We start from the raw sequence: 23816 nt of genomic DNA, 5'->3' as shown, positions 1-23816 counted from the left end.
GAAAAAAGTAGTATACGGTTTCACAAAAATATTAGGCAGTACTATTATGTTTGACTGTGATAATAAGAAATGTTAGCACCAAAACAGCATATTAGAATGATTTCTGAAGAATCATGTGACATTGAAGACTGTTGCTGAAAATTCAGTTTTGCCATCGCAGGAATAAATTACATTTTAAATGTAATAATATTACTGTATTATGGTGTTTTACTGTATTTTTATCTGCTTTGGTGAGCACAAGGAAGAAAAAAAAAAAAAACATTTAAAAAGTCTTACCCACCCCAAACACCCTTTACAGGCTTTTTTAATCAATTAAAATCTTTATATAATGTTTTATATACATATCGACACTTAATTGTTCAGTTACCAAGAACCAATAATCCATAAATGATAACAAAGTTCAATGTGCATCTTTAGATTGTGGTAGATTTTTGCGTTTTTCAAAGACATGTCTGCAATCCATCAATCTCTTTTAAACCCATTAGCCCAGAGCCAGTTAGCTGGTTTAATCTAGTAAGCAAACCTCATTAAGCTGTGAGAAGGGTTTCAGTCTTTAAAAAGACTCTGAAAGAGGCTATTTCTGCGATACAGATGGCATTGAGAGATGGATAAGACACAATGGGGTTACAGAAAGAAAGGAAATGAAAGAGAATTTCAAAATACTTATCCCGCTATTTACTGACCAAAAACAACTGATTTTATTCCCAGTGGGAGAGTAGAGAGTTTATTGCGGTTTCGAGAACAAATCAATTGCGTAAGGGGGAGATAAAGTAAGCGCAAGCGAGAGCGAGAAAGAGGAACGCGGGGGAGGCAAAGAAAGAAAAAAGTCCAAGTCGCACTCAGAGAGAAATTCCATCAAATTCAACTCCTCTCACTGAGGCTACAGGCCATCAGCTTTATACTCCAAAATTAGCCCACAGCTCCACAAAGAAACCGGGCCTCTATACGTCCTACTACACCACCCCCATATATACACAGCCACAGAGAGACCTCTAGTCTCCTATTAGTATTCTTAAAGAGTCCTGCCTCTATAATTGCTCTGTCAATGGAGAGTTGAGGCCACCTCTGTGACAGCAGGAAGAATTGAGATTGGTATGAGATTACTAAACTCAAAGGCTTAAACTTAAATTGGTTCTCATACAGGTGCAATGGAGAAACATCAATATAACTTGAAGTTAACTGAGAGGATATCAATGTTTTTTGTGTCTCTACTTTAGGTTATTTGCTGAAGAAGCCCAGTGCATCTGGTGGGCGTTCCTCGGAAAGTCAGACACCATGTGAGCAGTGGTCCAGCACGACATTAGAGGGGCAGAATGCTGCTTCTGCGTGGGTCTCTTGTGGTCTTCTCTCTCTTCAGTTTTGTCAATGGGTTTTTCAGCTGGAATGAGCCAAAACCGACAACCCAAACCAAGGCAGACTCCAAAGGTTGGGGCTTGCCCTTGCCCTACATGGGATTGAAAATGCCATCATTCGGTTTTGGAAGTTTTTTCGGTGAGGCTAAAGGGTCTGCCACAACAAAGGTGAGCCCGACACTTCCAGAAGCAACCACACAAGATTATACTCTGTCTTCGGAGGACTTGACCAGCCCAAAATACCAGCCGACTGCAACCACAATTGAGGAACTTCAAAGCAGCACCATTCAAATAGGCACCCTGCTGCCTTTAAAATCTGAAAAACTGCCAACAAATGGCTTACTCAGGAACAAACCCCCATTAGATAGATCTGGACCTCCCTCTGAGCTCGATCAAAGCTATGATCTTGACCTCTGGCCCCCCAATAATGGCCAAAGCACAGCGAAAACCCCACAAATGACATCTTCTCCAATACCTAAACCAGAAACACAAACATACACTGTATCCACTGATCAAAGTACCAGCGCCACTCAAACTACAACATTGAGAATGATTACGGAAACCACAAACCCTTACAGTGACCAAACCGTACCCACAGACACTCTGTCAACAACATCAGAACTAACGACCGCTTCATTTCTAACTACAAATTTCATAACACCAGCAGACTCCAAGTCTGAAGTATCTAATGAACCTCTGACCACTGTCAGCATTGAACAAAACACACTGGGGACAAACACTGCCTCGAAACCAGAATGGATGCCATTCAAACCCACTAGCAAGGCTCTTGAAGGATTTACATGGGTACAGCAGACCACAGGCCCAACGGAAGAAGGAAGAGTGCAAAGTTTTGGCTCAGATCCCACTCCCACCCTACCAGCAGGAGGTAAGTCAGCCCCACCTTTTCTGTTCGCTTATAGCCCAAGCAATATGATCTAAGACAGTCAAAAATAATGGCACAATTTGACCTCAACTGAGCAGGCCATGAGTGTATTACATTTTTCTTTTGTTTCATTGCTTTACCTCTATTTAAGGTGAAAATGTGTAGGAGATTAGTTGCCAAGCCTTCACTGATTACCAGTGAAGGGTTAGCAGTGAAATCAATGAGGCTGATGAATTGATTGATGGCCCCTGAGACCCTGAAACATGCAAACTCTTGTCGATAATTAGTGAAAAGAATGTCTTTCATCTGATAGTAAGAACAGGGCTTTCCTGATGTCTGTATATGTAATGAGAGCTTTAATGCAAAATAAAAATAAATCATTTTATTCAGACCATCATAGTTGAATTAATGAAAATTAGATTTTTATTCTACATTACAGTAATGAGAATTTAAGGGAAAATGAGTGTAACTGTCATGAAAATAATCCAAAAACATATTTTTAAAAAATCAAAACTGTACCAAAATCTGTGTATATACAATAAATCTATATCATGTTCAGTATGCCAATGTTATGAAGTATCTAGGTTACCTGCTGCATTTACTGAATACTGCATACAACTGCTTAAAGTAAAAAAAAAAATAAAAAATGTTATTAATGTTATTAATCCAACCCTGGATTAACAATCCAAATGCATTTTAAATATTTATTTCTAATACCTTATGTAATGAGTGCAGCAATAACAACAATGTATTGTAGTAAACTAATGTTTAAAATGTTTGTTACATATGTTGTAATCTTGTTACATAATGCATTATGTACTATTTCACATACTATAAAAAAAAAAAAAAAAAAAAAAAAAATCAGGCAGTATTCTGTATGCAGTAAGCAATATGCTAGTATTTCCATTTCAAACATTTGCATCATTTGAGGTCAAGCTTTAAATATATAACCCACTGGAGAGACTTGTGATATGTTGATCCAACATTAGCATTAACCATACTTATAGTCATCAAGATGCCAGCCAGACAAATCAATATAGTCCTCCTTTGAGGTGATCACACACAATATTTCTCCAGATATCCTTGTAAATAGTGTACCAGGCACCTAGCTGTGGTGTATGTGAAGTAGCTTGAGCATGCTAACCAGTATTGACATGGCTCTGTTTGATATCTACAGCTAAAGGAGCTGTAAGACAAGTGTGTGTGTGTGTACAGTGAGCATGGGATTTGCACTGGAGAAGCAGCCAGTTGGGCGGTATGTGATCAGTATTCCAATGGCAGCGTCAGCAGAGCCAGTGAATCCTCAGGGACGATGTTTTTCCGCACCGCCTGTTCATGGATGCTGAGCATGCCTCTCTCAACATTTAGTCTCCTTTTCTCAATTCGCTCGATCCATCTTTTTTTCAGTAATAGGCCTCTCCTGACGTTTACTGGGCATCTCTCTTTCTTTTCCAGCCATAAGTCTCATTTAGCCCTTCAGTCTTGTGTTTTCTTTCAACCTCTCCTGGCTCCCAGAGACATGTTTTTCCATGTCTTTCTGTTCTTTTCCTTTCCATCTGAATTCATAGAATCTTTTCAGATGGTAGAGACAGGAAATGCAGAGAAAGAAAGAAAGAAATGGGGAGTTAAGATCTGCTACCATCCACCTGGCCTCTCTCTCTCTGAGAGCTGTTGGCTTGCCGCAAATATTGGGTTCCTGCCTGCAGTTTTGTTTGTATCAAGGGTTAAATATTGTTGTATCGCTTATGGAATCAATTTTGCCTTTTCTTCAATATTTATTTATTTTGCATTGTCCATTTTGTATTAAGCACTGGAGATTTAAGTTAAGCCAGTTAGCAAACATTTGGCAGACAAAAGTGATTCTACAGCAAAATTTCAGTATTGTGACAAATCCTGTATTGTGACACTATTTAATAGGGCTGCCCTTGACTAAAGATATTTCTAGTCGACTATTAGTCGTTCATTTAAGACATTAACTGACTAACAGTTCACAGTAACAGTTTACTGTAACAGTTTACAGTTTCGAATGATGTATTACTCTTATCTGTATGACCAAAAGTTGTTTCAGCTTTTATCAGAAAAAAATCACACCGTCGCCTCCATGTCTTGCATTAAACGTGCTATACTTTAGCTTTCACACTCTGCACAAACACTTGTATATGCACCTAATAATAGCATACATTGGTTAACATCAGAGCGAGCAGCCATGTAAAGTTGCTACTTACATGTTTCAAATGATAAGCCATATTTGAGGTCAATGGATGAGTAAATTTAGCAAAAGCTTCGTCAAATAGGATTTTTACATAAACATGCACCCTGCCTCTAACAGACAGAAACATTGCTCTTACTAGGGATGCAGCGAAATTTCGGCTACCATACATTTTTGTCCGAAACAGCTATTTTCGGTTTTGGGCTAAAATGGTTTTGAAGGGGCCAAAATCAGTGACTGAAACAAATGCTTAATTGACATTTGCTTTGACTGTGTTCAGTGTCTATTTTGTGCACACAATGTGGATAAGTTACAAAAGTTAAAGTCGGCATGAAATCAAAATTGACCCTATTTACTTTATTAGCGCATATTACCGGTCTTGTGGTGAACAATTAATCCTTGCAAGTTAAAACACAGAACACAGTGGTAATCGTTAATCAAAATCTGAAAAGTTACTTCCGGTCTGGAATGGCGTTCCTTCTCTGATAACGTCAGTTTGGCGGCTTGGGTTGAAAATGCTTAAACCACTCCTTTCCAACCATTAGTCTGCTATGAGCGAGAGATGGAGAGGAGGAGCGCTAAAGTAAAACCCTTCCCTCTATTCAATATTCTGTTTCATTTGGAAATACGTCACAACACTGGAGAAAAGTCGTTTGCAACTTCCGGTTCACGCGGACTTTAAACATGTCTGCTGTGTGGACACTAGCTCTGGATTGACAATATTAATTTCTCGATTTGAATCGGTAATATGTTTTTTGTTTTTGTTTTTTTAATCTAAAATCTTATAGTCTGTGCTGTCTTCTTTGATATGTGAACAAAACTTCACAAAAAATTTGTAGCACACCTGCCATCCAATAATCACAAAAGCTTTGTTACTTTTAAAAATGAAGCAATATCTCAAATTTCAAATTATGTCAATTTTATTATAAAATTCAAACAATAAATGTTGTTTTTGTGCTCTTTAATACGCCGTGACAGGTTAATGTAGCGCAGTTCAAGCAGCAGCACGGATCAAGCGCATGTGAACCGATCGTCTCATCTGCTCTTTACTACTAGTTACAGCACAAAATAAACATAGGTGAACACCAGAAGTTATTATTCATTACAACTTACCGAAATGAATCCTGTTCCATGCAATCGCTCAATCAGTGTTTCAACCAGGGAAAGACATCAATAGGCTTTACAGTGTCAATTAACATTACATTTACCTTGAGAAAGCTATTCAGTGCCCATTAACTCATTAGTTAGCTAGAAATAATGACCCTAGAGAAGAGCATTTTGCTAAATATATGCACTGTATTACACATTCGTTATATTTTTACTAAACCTGTTTGTGATGTCTTCATTATTTAATGTATTTTTGAATAAATCTGTCATGAAAACGTAGTTATTACAGTTTATTGTCATTTAAATGTTTATATTTTACCAACAAACTGGAGTAGAAACAATTCTGTTATTAAAATGTGCATTTTAAATGTTTGTACAACTCCAGTTTAGATGTTTGAGGGTTGATTATTAAATGAGTCTAATTGATTATTAATTTATTATTTGTATATTTAAATTTTTTGTTATATTTATTATTTGTATATTTCATATTTTCAATATGTATGTTTCGGATGTTTATGTTTTTGCATCCTTAGCTCTTACTCTAAAGAGCGTGTTACAGTGCCTCTGCCTGTGTGTGTGTGTGTGTGTGTGTGTGTGTGTGTGTGTGTGTGTGTGTGTGTGTGTGTGTGTGTGTGTGTGTGTGTGTGTGTGTGTGTGTGTGTGTGTGTGTGTGTGTGTTAAACAGCAAATTATTGACCATTGTTTGGGTCACCTTGTCTTCTGGAAGTGCAGACAGCCACAAATTGCTTATCCCCCATCTCAAAAATACGCTGGAGCTGAGAGCAAGGTCAATTACCACACTGAACCTAAAAGGAGGAGGAGAGTCTGGGAAAAATGAGAGCGCCAAACAGTAAAGTAAGGCATGTTGAAATTGTGATAGACTAGAAAAGGAAACAAGGCTGAATCTCACAAACACTGTCTGGGTAATATGTCAACCCAAATTCAAAAGAAAAAGATGGGGAAGACTATATTACCCCTAATAATGTGAAAAATCTCTTTTTTTTATTAATACAGGGGGAAAATGCTAATTTTATTACTTGCAAAATTCTAAGTAAACATTTTAGTGAATTATATTTCTATGAATTAAAATAAAAATTGTGTCTGGACAATCATTGAACTACAGTAATGACATTTTTTTGCACCCAATTACAATAATGAGAGTTTGATATAATGTTTTTGTCATGAAAATACTCATAAAAAGGCTTAATCATAATCGTACAAAAATCTATATATTTTGCCAATTATTATTTATTGGGTTTGAAGTTTTAAGGTGAAACTGACCTGGAAATGTCCTTTCGTGAGCTTTGACTGCTTCCCACAGAGATAAGAAGCAAAGAAAAACAACCCTGTTAATGTCAGTGTGCTGAGTATTGACATGCTTTGTTTTAAACATGGCCACCTCACCTCTTCTACACATACACAAATTGTTGTCTCATCATTTTTAAATGCTTATTAGTTACTCATATTCAAACATAAAAGCAATACAGATCATTCAGGTCATTCAAATGGCAGTGCAAACATGTGACTGCTGTCTGGTCCAGATGCATATGACGTTCTTGTTCAAAAGAATCAACATTTGATTACATCACTTAAATCTGAGGTTGTTAATATGTCAAGAGCAGATCAGATCATAAACTAATGGTTGTCAAGGTTACGGCTCACAGACTGGTTACAATGTGATTGTTGTCATGGCAACACTGCTGAAAAGCTACACTCTAAAAAAATATGCTGGGTTAAAAACAACCCAGGTTGGGTTGAAAAAGGATAAACCCAGCAGTTGGGTTAAATGTTTGTCCAACATGCTGGGCAGCTTTATTTAACCCAACTATTGTTTAAAAATTACCATATGGCTGGTTTAAAACGAACCAAAAAAATCAGAAACATAATTACTACAGGCAACAATAATATTCAAAAGGTGAACATGTATTAATAAGCAATTTAATAAATGTTTATTGTTTAATTATTATTCATTAAACCTATTAATAAATGTTCATTTCATTAAACATATTAAGACATTTTAATTTCCAACATATTTTGGGTTCATTTTAAGCAAGCAATACAGTCATTTTTAAACAATAGTTTTGTTAAATAAAACTACCCAGCAGGTTGGGCAAACATTAACCCAACCGCTCAGTTAAAACAACTCATTTGCATTTTTTAGTGTTTTGGATAAACTGAGGACAGAGGTATGCATAGGTTGTGCCATTAAAACAAACAATCTCAAACAATGCACTTAAAGTATTTACTTCACTGTCATTTCATAAAAGGTTAATCCTATGATTAGGCTCTCTCAAAGCGTCTAGACTAACCGGCTCATTACTGCCTATGTGGAGATTTTTTGTGACTTTACTAATTCCAAAAAAGAAGGACAATGAGTGATTTTTTTCCCCCCCTAAAGATCCTTTTTTAATGAAATTCAGACTGGCCTTTTTTCTCTTGAACATACTGAATTGAGTTCATAATCTCTCAGACAAACACACACTCAGTCACTCAAACATACACATTCAGCCCCATGAGGGAGATTAAATGATGTATGTCACACTGTGCAGGGGTCGAAATTACAAATTCTGATCTAATTCCATCTTGATTAATATAGACCAGGGAAAGAGTTGGAGGAGGGGTAAAAAAAAAAGGAGAACAGGACAGGAAGATGAAGGTAAAGAGGGTTTCTTAGATGAATATCTAGCTCTGAGAGAACATTAGTCATCATCTAATGAGGATTGGTGGTGTATCGGTAGTTCTGGCACAGAGTGATGGGGGACGTTTGACGCTCCATTTGAGCACAGCTGGTGTAAGAGTCAGAATCTCTAAATCACCCATGAAGAGGAGAGTAATTGAGTGCAAGGTTGATGGATGGATGTTCGGATGGATATATGGATGGATGGACGGATGGATATATGGATGGATGGACAGATGGACATATGGATGTTCGTATAGATATATGGATGGACAGATGGATGGATAGACATGATGGATGGATGGATGGATGGATGGATGGATGGATGGATGGATGGATGGATGGATGGATGGATGTTTGGATGGATATATGGATAGATGGATGTTCGGATGGATATATGGATGGATGGACGGATGGATATACAGTATGGATGGATATATGGGTAGATGGATATATGGACAGGTGGATGGATGGATAGACAGATGTTCTGATGGATATATGGGCAGATGATATATGGACAGGCGGAGGGATGGACGGATCGATAGACATGATGGATGGATGTTCGGATGGATGGATGGATGGATGGATGGATGGATGGATGTTCGGATGGATATATGGATGGATATACAGTATGGATGGATATATGGGCAGATGGATATATGGACAGGTGGATGGATGGATAGACATGTTCTGATGGATATACAGTATGGATGGATATATGGGCAGATGATATATGGACAGGTGGAGGGATGGATATATGGATGGATGGACGGATGGATATACAGTATGGATGGATATATGGGTAGATGGATATATGGACAGGTGGATGGATGGATAGACAGATGTTCTGATGGATATATGGGCAGATGATATATGGACAGGTGGAGGGATGGACGGATGGATAGACATGATGGATGGATGTTCGGATGGATGGATGTTCGGATGGATATATGGATGGATATACAGTATGGATGGATATATGGGCAGATGGATATATGGACAGGTGGATGGATGGACATATGGATGGACATATGGATGGATAGATGGATGTTCAGATGGATATATGGAGGGACTGATGGATGGATGGATGGATGGATGGATGGATGGATGGATGGATGGATGTTCGGTGGATATATGTATGGATGGATGGATGGATGGATGTTCGGATGGATGGATGTTCGGATGGATATATGGATGGATGGACGGATGGATATACAGTATGGATGGATATATGGGCAGATGATATATGGACAGGTGGAGGGATGGACAGATGGATGGATTGATAGACAGATATTCAGATGGGCGGATGGATGGATGGACGGACGGATGTTCGGATGGATATACAGTATGGATGATGGATGGGCAGATATATATATGGACAGGTGGATGGATGGATGGATGGATGGATGGATGGATGGTTGAAAATAAATATACGTGTATTAGATATTGATGGTTGGGTGGATAATGTATGAATAATAATGTAGATGGATTGATAGACAGATGGGTGGATGAATAGATAGATAGACTAAATAGATCAATCTTACAGAGAATGGTGGATTCAAGTGGTGACCTAGTGATGCTTGATGGTTTAGCTTGAGTGAACCCCTGCCAGGAGAGGATAAGTTGAGCTATGCACAATCACACACACACACACCCCTTTTGAAGGCTCCCTGCTTGGTTTGGTGCAGAGCTCATTATTCATGCTAATGAGAGACAGTATCAGCACTAGAATGAAGATCTGCTGTAATCAGACCTGAAATGAGCATCCTGACAATATATATATATAAAAAAACAGGGATCATTCAGGTTTTATGCAGTTACGACGAGGGATTGTTATAGACATATAAACAGTCTTCTGTTCATCCTAAAGGTCATGTGTGTGTCTGCATATGCATTGTAAGCTTTCTACACTAAACACAAAGTGAACTCAAATCTACACACTATTTGGGCACATTGACGCTACACATCCATACATAGAGTCCGTATGCTCACTTATGCCCAAACAGCTACATAGCTACACATTTAGGAATGTAAACAATCCATCTCAAGTCTATTAATATAGAATGTGACAAACATGGAAGCATGATGTGTTGCACTTAATAGAAGAAGCTATTTCAGTAGGATCTATGGGATCATTGACCAATGACCATCTAATAAACACTCTGGCCTCAATATGTCAGGTCGCTTTTTGGTAAAGTATAAGTGCTACACAGCCACACACAAGCCAGAATGTTTGTAGCTTTTTCTCAGAAAAGTTTTGCCTCAGATTAGTTTGATAATCCTTCGTATTCTTGGTCGCAAAGATATGGTTTCAGTTTCTGATCCAGAATGAAGCTCTGTTACAGTGGAGTGGGGTGCTTACATTCAAACATGAAAGTCAAGTCATTGTAATTAAACAATGTTATGCCAACTCCAATGCCACTGAAGCCTAGCCTGGAATACCACAGAAATCTGCTTGACATAACTAGGTTAGGAAATGTTCTTGTTTCTCCACTCTTTCAGTCATAAAAACTTTCATTCAGCACAACATTTTCAGCCTTGTGTGCTGTTTTCCCAGCAGGCTTTGCATTGGAGGAAGGCGATAAGGAAACTGGGAAGAGTGCTGATCTGACAACACAAGAGCGACATGATGAGCTGACAACATCATCTAGTGCGACGACTCTCAGGAACAAAGGTAATTAAAATGGTCTGATGAAATACATGCCTGTATGTAATCTACACCTGTGATAATTATACTCTGATTGTATCTTGGGACATGAACCAGTTTTCAAAAGGCACAAATATATTGGAGAGAACCTCAACCTAAGCAAATAGCACCCCATTCAAGCTACTCAACCTCATTTGGTGATAGAATAGTTCACACAAAATTAAAAATGGTCATCATTTACTCAACCTCGAAGTTCCAAACCTGCATGACTTTTATGGGGAAAAAAAACATAAAAGTATCTGTCAATACGCCTCATGCACCAAATTCCACTAATTTGTAAGTTGGTTTTCACTGATAATCTTTCCCTCGAGGGGTAGTCATTTACGGTGTTTTTACACTGCAGCGGCAAAACTCAGTGCCATTCAAACTCAAAATATTTTTAGACACTCATGACAAAGTCACTACTTGCAATAACTGGCTGTCAACACATGGTTTTATGAGCATAAAGTTGAGCATTTTGGATCTTTTCAAAGCTTTCAGCTGCGGTAGAAATTAATTGAACATTCCCGCTCTGCTCTGCTTACTCCACACCAGTGTAAATGCACCATAAGTCTCCATAACCAGATCAGTTCTTGAATCATTCGTACTGATTTGGTGAACTGAATCAACAAATTTATTAGAAAGATTCAGAAGAACCATTCATTCACCAATCAGACATCACTACTTCTATCATGAACTGTAATAATCTTTTTTTGTTGTTTTAAAGATTTATTTTTGGCGTTTTTACCTTTATTATGATAGGACAGTGAATAGACAGGATGCAAAGTGGGAGAGAGAGAGAGAGGGGCAGGATCGGGACCACGAGCCGGGACTCGAACTCGGGTCGCCCAAAGCGCATTGGCGCTACATGACGAACTCTAATTATTTTTTGATTTTCTGTGAATAAATGAACTTTTGGTCTGTTTCTCACACAAAACTTGACTTCAAAAGACTTGGAATATAGTGCACCACTTTGATGATACATTTATGGTGCCTTTGAATCATTTTTGAAACTTGGAAGCTTCAAAAAGGATCCAGTCCCTATTCATTATATAGAAAAGAACAGTATATCAGTATATTTTGTATATTCAGTATATTTTGTGGTTTGAAAAAGTCATATTCCTTTGGTACAACAACATTTATGACAGATATTTCAATTTTGGGTAATTTTCTCTTTTAAAAATGTTATACCAGCCTTCCATTGGTTGAACAAACAGCCCTGCCCCAAATCAAATGTCATTAATTGTGTTCCTCTGTCTGACTGGTCAGAATGCTCAAACAAACAGATCTTTGTTTTATACCTTTTCCAAGGAAAACCTAGAAATGGCTTACTTGTTTCAGTGAAAAATTAAAACCAACCTCTTCCTCCTCCTCCTCCTCCATGTGTTTTGGAGAATGATATATGTTTGTATGATATGGCCGATTGCACTTCGACCAACCGTCTGCTACCTGCCTACAATTGCTTCCAGAGGGAGGAGGAAGAGCACTTTTATCTCATAGTTGGTGCATCCTACAAACAAGCCAACCACTAAACTGCCTGAGAGAGTTAAGTTACCCAACATGTTTCAGTAGAGCAGATCTATCAACATATGGTGTTAAGTGTGCCATTTTACGTCACCTTCCCTGTTGATCATGAGGTACGTCTTAGACCCAGCTTCTCTTCGGTAGCACCTAACCTACTTTCTCCTCACTGAATTCAATGGGCTAACCTAAATTCCATTAATAGATGGACAAAATATGCCACAACGATCCAAGAACCAGGTTGCGAGAATATGTGTTCATGGGCTGTCTCATAAAGTAAACTGCACGCAGAGAGCCGACCCACAAAACTGCAGCTGCCGTATCTCAAATTAAAGATGCAAAAGGTTACAAAATCTAGCACATATTCATCTCACTTGAAAATTGAATGTCCTGTGGGAAGGAGGTGGATCAGATGGTCTTCCTGTCTCCTTCATGTCTCCTTCACTGCCCTCTTCTTTAAGTCAGCATACCCAGGCCTCATCAATATGAATGGGATCATCCTACCCTGCTGTCCACTCATCTATTATTAGAGAGGGCAGAAATTGAAAGTGAGGCAGGACAGATTAAATCTGAATGAGTAGTCGGAATGACGTGATGGCACAGCACTGTATTCCTAATTAAGCAGAGGGTGTTGTCCTTATCGGATCAGGAAGTCCTAAACCTAAAATACTTGTTGCTGGTTCCTGTTCTTACAATCTAGAAGACCCTGAGGTCCTGTTTACACTTGGTATTAATATCCGTCTTGGGTGATTTAATCAGCTAAGACACATCAATGTATGCTAATGAAGTGCAAAAAAGTGCTTCACACAAATAGCACTCCACATGGGAGATACTACTCGCAACTGATTTTAAAAGAGTTGTTATTGGTGTTAGCATGTTGCTAAGCTAATGATCAGCCTGTCAAACACAAAGCAGGGCACTCTTCTGGAATCGGTTCAACCTACCCTGTGTCCCAATGTCGATATTATCCATTCTAAATAGTATGTGACATTAGTAATATTCAATACTATTTAGGGTAGATAGTATGCACATTGGGATGCAGGGCTAGTCTTGTGTAGCCAGACCTTAAACTGACAGCAGGAGGTCTGGACTCCATCGCAGCTTTCATTGGCCAAGGACCGCCCAAGAGTACGTCTGACTGACAATCACAGTTCGTTTTGGTCTGCGTCATGTTTAGGGGCATGAAAATGTTAAGTCGATGTCCCTACAATAACAGACTGGCATGCATCTGATAAATTATTCAAGAATGTTGTGCAAGTTTACTGCAAAAAGGAACCGCAAACTTAACATACTTTCAAAATTTCCACGTTTAGTTGATCCTGATATGCGCTCATTCTCACAGTTGTAAACATGACTGCGTCCTTCTTCCACAAGGGGGTTTGGCATCTGCATTTGTTTCTAGGCAGAATGTTAATGAACGCAACACGCACGTCTCCCGGAAATCCTGTAGAATCCATCCAATCAGATGACGACTTTGAAAATCCTGAAGTGTTTCCAGTTAAGTGTGCCATATGCATCAGACATTCAGCCAACGGTCCGTGACATCTGAAGGCCTGTTCACACCGGGACGAATATTGCGTGCAATTTTCGCCGACGTTTAACGCCTCGTGACTAAACAACGGGCGCGAATGTGAGTGTGCACACCGGGTGTGTCTCATACGTTCTGAAAAGTGAAGCCACGGGCTCTTTCATCGCCCCCTGGAGGCTGGATGCAGTACAAGTCATAAACCCCGCCCTCTCAATGCAAACGAATGGCGCTTGTCAAAAAAAAATAATAATAATTACTCTCCAATAAAAAATTTCAGAAAGATGGTTTTGGTCATTTAAGGTAGTTGTTATCACGCTGATATATATTCAATTGTGTTTTTTTTTGTGATAAGTTTGATTTTAGCTAGCAATTTGATGATATAGAAACGGGGCGTGTCGGTTTGATTGACAGTTTTGATTGACAGCTTCTCTTAACTGTCGGAGCTTCGAGGGGAGATTGAAGATATATCACTAACTTTTAATTTTCGATTTCTGTGTTATTTTTACAACGACAAAATGAGTTTTTCAGCAGTAAACTGTACTAACCGACCTACAGGATCTGACTGATCACTCAGTTTTTTCCGGTAACGTTAAATGTGGGCTTTATAAGCTAATTAATAAATGATATTAGCTAAGATAACATGCTTAACGTTAGCCATGACAGAAAAAAAGCAGGTGATCGTTATCTGGCAGTTACTAATTATTTTTATGGGTATAAAAATAATAATTAGCAGGACAAAACTAATGATAGCCTACTCTAATTAATTATAGAGCACTTACAGCAAATCGATCTCCTGTTACGTTACCGTTAGTTTAATTTTATTTAAAATGGCAGGATGACCATTGAGTTGTTTCTAGTGGCATATTATTGAGTTTATCTAACATTACTGAATTAGCTGTTTCAAAATTATTATTGCTCTAGAAACAGAATATTATTTTGTGCATATTTTAATTGTGTATAATTTAAATATTTAAAATACATAAATTACGATATGTTTTGACCTATCCCAATGTATTATAGTTATCACTAATAATTTATTAGAAAATGAACAATGTATATTAATACATTTTTGGCTTTATTAATAAACATTAAAATAAATGTAAATTCCTCTTTGCCAGATGTAATTTTAAGCCATCGTTTAAACCTAATGAAAAAAGGAAAGATGAAAATAAAAATATAATAAATAATAGATAATAAAACAAATAGCCTGTAGTACAGCTGCAGTGTTTAAAAAGCTTATTGTAGAAATTGCTAAGGATTTTGTTTTATATAGTGGCAGATATGTGATATGCAAGTATCCTGTTGATACTTAGACATCTTTTTTTGCTATGTGTACTTGCATATCTACTTTTGCTAACAAAATTGGCCTATATTAACTCTGTGGTGGTTGTGAAATGTGAGGTCATTTTGTTCAACGTTAATCCTAAAATGAAGATAACAAAAATGAAACAACAATCCATTCAAAATATATTTATTTTATATGAGAAAAAAAATGCATGTGGTCGCCATAAACTGTATGATGATAACTTTGACTGACTGCATTAACTAAAGATCGTTAATTTTGCTGTCCAACCATAGTGTCCAACACATCGTGAAAGACTTGTTCATTTTAAATCATTTAAAAAATAGCCAACGTCAGTTTTAATATAGTATATTATTATGTCTTTAATTGTAAGTCGTTAGTTGTTGTATTTGTATTTAACTTACCTTATTTCAGCAAGCAAAAGAGAAGTTCAATGTGAACCGCCAATAAAAAAAACGAGTAAGAAGTTCAGGGGGCGTGGTTGATTGCGAGTGCGTTTGGGCGGAAGCTGATACCGCGGCTCCGCCTCCGGCTCCACTGACGGTTCCTTCTGCGCATGCACAGGCTCCAAACTTTTTTTTTTTTTGACGTATTGCGTAACATGTCAGCGCCCATTCGGTAGGCCATTTTGGCTTCAGTTCATTACAATTGAAGGAAGCGGCGTCGCGTCGTCCATCTTTTTTTTACAGTCTATGGTGCACACCGACGCGAAAAATGCGAGGCGTAAAAGCATTATTTTTTTAAAAACGCCTCGGGTTCGTTTTTTTGGTTTGACGCGGCGCGTTAAAAACTGGCCGACCAATGAGATTGGTGCTTTTGTTCACATGCCTGGAGCTGCTGAAGTTACAGTAAAACATGACTTGGTGGCGCTCAAGCACAAAACAGTCTTGTCGAGCACACAAGACGACGAAGAGAAAGGAAGTAGACGAGGAAGACCTCTACAAACTATCCCTGCGTCTCAAACAGCTCCCTAGCTTCCTTGGTCGTGTATTAGTATACCATTTAAATGATTGTGGCCGACTCCCTGATAAGTGCCCTGACTAGTGAACTAGGGAGCTGATTGAGACGCACACTATGGGTGCTCTGCCAGTTCTTGGCTGTATTTTTGCTGTTTTTTTTTTTGTTTTTTTTTACATTCAAGAAATATAGTTGAGAATGTCTATTTCATAAATGTTTATTTGCACTACTGTTTCTGACTACCATCTCTCATATATGCCATTTAATATCTGCATTTCTATCTTCTTTAACTTTACTAATATCATATGTTTATTTGCTCAACCGTTTCTGACTACCATCTCTCATATATATGCCATTTAATATCTGCATTTTTATCTTCTTTAACTTTATTAATATCATAAATATGTTTATTTGCACTACCGTTAAGCACAAGCACCACATATTGTCAGGGAGTGAATTTGCACGTTCACTCTGCGCATCGCCAGTGAAAATCGCTTGGGTGTGAACACAAAAAACGTCTCGAAAAACGCTGGCGATAAACGTGTGCGATATTCGTCCCGGTGTGTACAGGCCTTGAGGCTGAGACTAGGTTCAACCTAATTAGCATAAAAATTCCTAGAACAAATAAATGCTCAGTAAAATGTAAAATTTAATTATATTAACTATTTTTAATAATATTAAAAAATTGAATCTGTGATTAAGTAGACAAAGCGATATCAAAAACTTCTTCAGTCACAATGCATTCTGGGATTGCCTTCCATGACAGAAATGTAATATGGCTAAAACAAAATTATAAATGGAGTATCAAACTAGTTTAGCGTAAACTTTTAGCCATTTTAACAGTTTGTTCATTTGTGTTGTTATTGTTCACTTAAACAAAAACTATTAAAAATAGTTGTTAAATAAAAATTGAAATAAACCTGAAATCAAATAAATATTAAATGAAAATTAGAAATGTAGCCTTCTTCGGCAACTAACTGAAACAATGTTTAATTTGAAGTATTACTAAAATAAACTGAATTATAAATAAAAAATAAAATAAAGCTAAATAGAAATATAAAAAACTATTATAAATTAAAACACCAAATCACTAAAACAAACTAAATTTAAATATAAAAATATAACTTATTTAATTTATTAATAAATACTATAATAGTATATAAATAATACTAAAATAACACTGCAATAGCATCTGAAATTATGCATGATAGATGATCCTTCACAGAGTGACGGAATTAAAATTAGCAGCCATTGTAATCCATATGTTCACAAAAACATGCTTTTTGATAAACTACAGGCTAAGCTAGTGGTTAGTGAAATTTAAGTTATTTAGTTAAGTGACAACACGTCTGAACAGACTTTATGATTAAAACGTTTTCTAACCACAAATGTAGTCATAACCCAAAAAAAATAAACATCTTTATAGACTTGCCCAGCTGGCACAGCCAACAACAGACCCTGCCTATCATTTGAGTGGAATACCCATTAACCCCATGTGGATTAGTGGAGTCTTTTACCTTTAGTCTGCTTCCTCTCCCCTCCTGCTGAACTTTCGTCCAGTGCAATTACAATGCACGACCATAACAACATTGTTACGAAAACCCCATGGGCTGACCATGTGAAATTTGCCCTAAATTCCTTCTATGTTTACGTCCTCTTGAGGCATTTTGTTGTGATAGATTGTGCACACAGATCCACAAACAATGTCATCCAGTGTGACAAAATTGCATGGATCAGGATCATTGAGATTTGATTGATTCCTGGACTGAAACTCTGGCTTGCTTCCATACACTCGTAATATTTTCCACACCCCTAAGGGTGGAGGGCACACAAGGGCGAAAGGAAATAAAGAGGGAGGACGTTTGAAGCTCCTGCCACAACAATCCCTCTTATCAGTGATCGGCCTTCTTGCCACCCTCTTCCTGTGTCTGCCCACCACACACTTTCTCTTCCAGACAGATTGACACATTGCACACACCCTATAGTTAATCAAACACTAATTATTCTCATCAAGACAGCTGGACCCTTACTAAAGCTGTTTTCCATGCCATCCAGATCTCATTTGAGTTAGATTGACGTTTGATAGCATCTAGAAAACCAGATTCCACCCGGCTGGGTCAAGCATTAATTTCCATGCTGGTGTAAACTGGTTTGCACTAGTTGATAGCTAAATACAACATAACATATCTAAAAATTGTATATGTTTTTGCTCAATGTTCTGTTCAGTCTTATTTTCTATATATACTGTAAAATTACAGACAGAAAATATAATTATTAATGTTTGTATGTTGCATTCAGCAATTTACACAAAAATGCCTTTTTTTTTTTGGCACATAAATTTTGTTCATGCTGCTTGAATAAGACACATTAAAAATGGATATTTTTCACGAACGAACAACTTGACTGTAACCTATATTTAATGTAAGTGGATAAACAGCCATCTCGATGTCAAGCTTTAAATCTAATGAGTGCTGTTTGGTGGTTAGTGTTGTGGTGGTGTTGATTAAAGAGAAGCATCTAATAAGCAGTGTGTGGCTGTTACAGACACGCTACCATTAATCATGGGAAGCTAGGTTTGATTATCTACTCCCGCCATCAGAAGAAACACTAGATAGGTTTTTGACATAAAAATGGAAGCCAATGCTAACCACTGTCTGGGCACAATGTGTATATTTAGCCAAAGTGGTGGTCATCAGCAAAAGAGGCCAAAACTAGTGCAAAAAATACCAGACCCACCTTTGGGAATGACCCATGTCACTGCGTAGGCCTCTGCTTTTTTAAAAGGAGGAAGGTCATAAAGTAGTTAATTTGGTTCTGGGTGTAACAGGAAATTGTCTGTCACTACCAGCATATAAAAGACTACAGAAGCAACCCAATAAGAGGCAGGGTCTCACCAGCACTCAACAACATCTAGACATTAGTATTGGTTGGTTGACCTGACAAATGAGAAACAATGAGAAAAATATGCCTGCCTTTTGACTTATGACTTTCACCTATTCATATTCACTAAAACAGGGATGGGGACTGGGCAATAATGGCACCCTTATTGAAATGGTTAAAAAAATGTATTGGATTTTTGTTGGTTTGTTTAGAAAGATGTGTACATTGACACATAAGTTGGCATCAGCTATTCAGTAAGTTATTTTTCACATTTATACAGGTATCCGTTTTGTGTAATGGCCCATAAAGCTTCATGCTTTCTGTCTCAGGGCTTAAGTGAACTCACGGGCTCAATTAGAAAGCCTGATCATGGCAGCTAAGATGAGTTATGAATCATCTGCTCTGAAAAGGGTGTAATTAGCTGTGTCAGTCTATGAAGAGCAGACGTACATCTCCACTCTGTTTATGCACAGGACTGATATGACCGTGGAAGCTAATATCATCCATCTCATATGGTTTTGCACATCAGCTGCAAATGCACAGAAGGGCAATCCTTCTAGTGCAGGGGGATTTAAATGTTTTGAATGTCTTATCACATTTTACGGTGGTACATTAGATGCCACAAACAGACCTGTGTGGGTTTCTATAAAGAGTACATGCTGTACGGTGATGTTAGTTTATCTGAGGACTTGCTTTTGGATTACTTATACATCACTTCCAAAGAAAATGTTTGGTTTGTGTTAGGAAGCATTCCCAGATTTGGAAATGGCTGTCACATGGAACTTCACATGCTGCTCCAACTCTGTTAGGTTAAGAAACTCTAATGTATGTAACACTCCTCAGCACCAGAGCCAAGCCACATAATCTAAAACCTAAAACAGCAGCCTCCTCCCACAGCAATCTGCGAGTCAAACAATTGCATTTATATACAAACAACAGATGTTGTGTCTCCACCTTTCATGGGATTCCACCAATCCCTGCTACTTAGAAAAATATGTTCCCCAACTGTCATTTATAATAGTGTTACCTTTAATAAGTTTAAGACATTAGCTGTGGGGTTTCCAAGATTTGGGAATCTCCATGGCTAAAACATGGTTTTCCACTATGAAACATGCTCAGCTGGGCAGACACCTCAGAAATGTCCTCTAGTGGTGATGCCTATCACAGAAAAACAAATCATAGGTTGTCAGAGATGTTGGTGAGAGTAATTACTGCCTTGGTTGCCTGTGCTGGAATACTCATTTTGTATACACTGGATCCAATGTATGAAGGAATTTTCTGTATTTATTTTTCCACAGGTGTTTTATCCATATTTTGAATTAAGCATTGTGTTGTGCTTCAGGGTTAAAAGAAATGTCCGTGAACAAGAAATTATCAGTAGTTTTTCTACAGATTTTTTTCTTACAGTGTATTTATATGATTTAGCTTTACATTCAGCTGTTACATTTAAATGGGTCATATCATGAGGAATGAAGCTTTCCTCAATCTCTTGAGATAAGAGTTTATAGTACTCTTGTGACACAAAACAAAAACAACTAAAGTAATAAGGACATGTATGATATTTACCAAAGATGCCTTTACACATCCTCAAATCTTCTGTTACTAATAATGCAATATGCTCTTCATTTCAGAAATATCCACCACTATGTCTGAAGACTGGCTCACAGACCTTACTCAAGAATCTGCGCTCCCTGACTGCAATGCGGAACGTTCTGGAATCTGCAGTTCAAGTGACACTTTGCCCACCACTGTCCTGAGCAATATCATCAAAAATGACAGCACAACCACTGTCTCCACCAACCTCTCTCATAATCCAATCCTGTTTCCAGCCCCACCTATGTTTGTGGCACTGTATTCTGATTGGAACAGTGCCCTGGCAACATGGGGTTCAGCATGGGAAGCACACATTTATGGCCTGGGCACTGTGTTCTGTCTAGTCGCTTTGGCCTCCACCCTGAACCTTCTGTGTCTGCCCCTACAGTACCCATCAGGCTGTGGCTACTTTGCTCTGGTCAGTCTCTGCCTGGTGGCCGCTGGCTGCACTAGGGCCTTTGCCTTAGTGTACGATGCGTACGGATACCAGGACCGCATGGCATCCCCAGAGGCCTCGCTGTTACTTTATGAGGCACCATTCCCCTGCATGACTGCTGCCTTTGGCCTAGTATTCCTGCTCCTGTCAATGCGCTCTCGTATGCAGCTATCCTATTCCGCCTTTCAAAGACCTTGTTTTCTGGCCTGCTTGGTGCTTCTGCACTTTGCTGCTGCCTTTGGTCCTGTTGCATTACTCCATGTAGACCAGCAGGTCTACCTGTTTCTTTCCTTGATCTCTAGAGGTGCCTTTGTGGCTTTGGCAGCTTTCCTATCAGCTGCATATTTTGTGTTCTACTGCTATGTTCGTGCTGACTCCAAGCATATTTATCATCTGAACAACACATCACCGACACCAGCTGAACGCTACAACCGCTGCCCATTTGCAGAGAGCCGAGATTGGGACCGGGCAGCAGCTGCAGTGCTACTCTCTGCTGTCTTCTCTCTGACTTGTGCGGGGCTGCAACTCTATGCCATGCTGCATGCTCTCGGCATTGCTGGAAGTGCAGAGTCCTTTCGGCCTTGGCCGTGGTGGACTTTCCAGTTCAGCTGCCGAGTGTGTGAAGCAGTGGTTTGCCTCACACTGGTTCTGGTAGTTGCTCAACCAGTCTACTGTTCTGATCATCTTCCCCAACCAGGCAGTTGCTGGACAGAACTTCTTGCGGCAAAGTCACCTATTATTCCTGGGAGCTACCAGTGGACTCTATCCCAGCAGGAGAAGCTGGCCATCTGCGATCCAATTGGGCATGGAGAGACAGAGTGCCTACCCTTGTACACATTGGTGGATGACCGTCTCGGCAGCTTGAATGGCCTTGACCTTTTATACCATAGCAACCGGGCGTTGGCCTATCGTGACCTTGACCTGGATTTGCCCAACACTCAACCCACCACTAGTGCCCCTTCTGTGGGTTCATCCTGTACCAGCGACTCCACAGCAGACCTGCGCCCTCCATCACCCATAAATCTGCGTCGAAGCATTGATGAGGCACTGTTTAGTGAGTCTCTGTTTCCCATGAGTCTCTTCAGCCCATTACGACCTTTCACCTCTAGTGACCGCTCCCTCAATGGTAGAGAGACCAACTCCAGTGGTGCCCAAACCCTGAGAGACACCCTTACTCCTGATCCCGGCTTATACAGAACATCTTCATGTGTGGAAGTGCTACCCCAATTTCCCATTCCTTCTCAAGCCCAACCAGATGGTCCGTCATTGGGTTTTCCTCCATCTCCATCTCCCTCACTGTCATCTTCCACTTGCTGCTCATCTCCAGAGCGCTGGAGAGGCAGCTCCAGTTCCTGTTCCCTCTACAGACAGTCTCTCGGTGGCTCATCTCTGGTTTTGTGCTCTAGTCCAGAAGGACACCATCCACTACCCTCTACCCTCAGTGGGGGTTCCAACCGCACTGCCAGCTCTGGCCACCAAGGAGGAAGCTTACAGAGACCCTACAGAACTTTAAAGTCAGAGGAGAGCCTGGACCAGCAGTCAGAGTTTGACCAGTCTGTCCAAGAAGAATTTATCAGTGTGTGCAGACAGATTGATGCTCTTAGTGTCTGCAGTGAGACTATTGACCTCTAGGGGGAGACCTCTACTTTCAGACACAGCAGAATGATGTAATATGATGAAGCCAAAAGAGTTTCAGTGATGGACAAGTAATGTGCTGCTCAGGTGATTTGGTGAGTCTGTTTGCCAAGGTGTCAAAACACATTTGCTCTATGTAGACATACAGGAAAATGTTTTGTGGACCAGAACTGTGCCAAATGTTTCATTTTATAAGGGTGTTTGTTGGTTTGTCAGGTAAGTTCTCCAAAGAGATGGATTCTGAAGTCAATATCCTTGTAAAGGTTTAAGAAGTGCCACCGATTGCCAGAAGCTTAGGCAGATTTTGTACAAAAGTTTTTTGATTATTGATAAATTTGTAATTGTAAAAAAAATTGTTTCAGAATTTCTCTTCAATGCAAATAGTGATGTTTGTATGAATTTGTACAAAATCCCTTTTTGGTCTATATGATTAATACTGTGAGAGTGCAAACTACTGATAACCATAATGTAAAACAAATACTATGGACTCTAGTATCAGAAAATGGTTTCAAATTAAATGCTGTATAACCTGCCAAATACAATTTTATAATCTGCATCATTTTAAACCTTTAGTAATGGTCTTTGTGCTTCTAGACTTTAGGTGCACAGATAACTTCATATCCCTGTTGTTTGTTGCAACAATGCATTATTATGTTGAGGGCCTAAACAGTTTTATCAACTGAGAGGAAAAAAATATCTCTTAAGTGTCAGAGAAGGATGGAAGTACTCTTGCAGCGCACTCTGCTGATAACTTCAGTTCAGTCGTTCTGTAGCACAAACTGCGCTATAGACTGCCATTTTATCCTTCTCAAAGTGTATATTTGATATGAACTACAATTAATGATTTATCTGCCAGGTTCATGTTTTCAAATACTCATAACACTGTTACTCAATACATATTAAATGAAGAAAATGACTTTGTATATTTTATAGCGTGCATGTTCTGAAAACATGAACTATGTGAGAAACTGCTGATACATCTAATGTTTGTCATTTAGAGGCTGTTGGAGATTTTCAATAAATATATTGAAAATTGACATTTGTCCCAT

General features: G+C 38.7%; 1 protein-coding gene across 2 annotated transcripts in view; it reads left to right on the top strand.

The window, feature by feature from the left end:
* The window catches only part of prrt4b (proline rich transmembrane protein 4b), a 28001-nt gene extending 4192 nt beyond the window's left edge, over positions 1-23809 (top strand). Inside the window, exons 2-4 of one of the 2 annotated variants that reach the window (XM_067392055.1) lie at positions 1218-2238; positions 10789-10902; positions 20735-23809. In XM_067392055.1, the coding sequence (XP_067248156.1) occupies positions 1314-2238; positions 10789-10902; positions 20735-22764 (3069 nt within the window). In that variant the 5' untranslated portion in view covers positions 1218-1313 and the 3' untranslated portion in view covers positions 22765-23809. Of the gene's footprint in view, positions 1-1217; positions 2239-10785; positions 10903-20734 lie in introns of both variants that reach the window. The other variant, XM_067392054.1, reaches the window with a different exon arrangement.
* Positions 23810-23816: the final 7 nt, after the last annotated feature.

This window comes from Chanodichthys erythropterus, chromosome 8 (assembly GCF_024489055.1).
Source record: "Chanodichthys erythropterus isolate Z2021 chromosome 8, ASM2448905v1, whole genome shotgun sequence".
Lineage (NCBI taxonomy): Eukaryota > Metazoa > Chordata > Actinopteri > Cypriniformes > Xenocyprididae > Chanodichthys > Chanodichthys erythropterus.
Note: the sequence above shows the minus strand (reverse complement) of the source record. Positions and strands in the feature narration are given on the sequence as shown.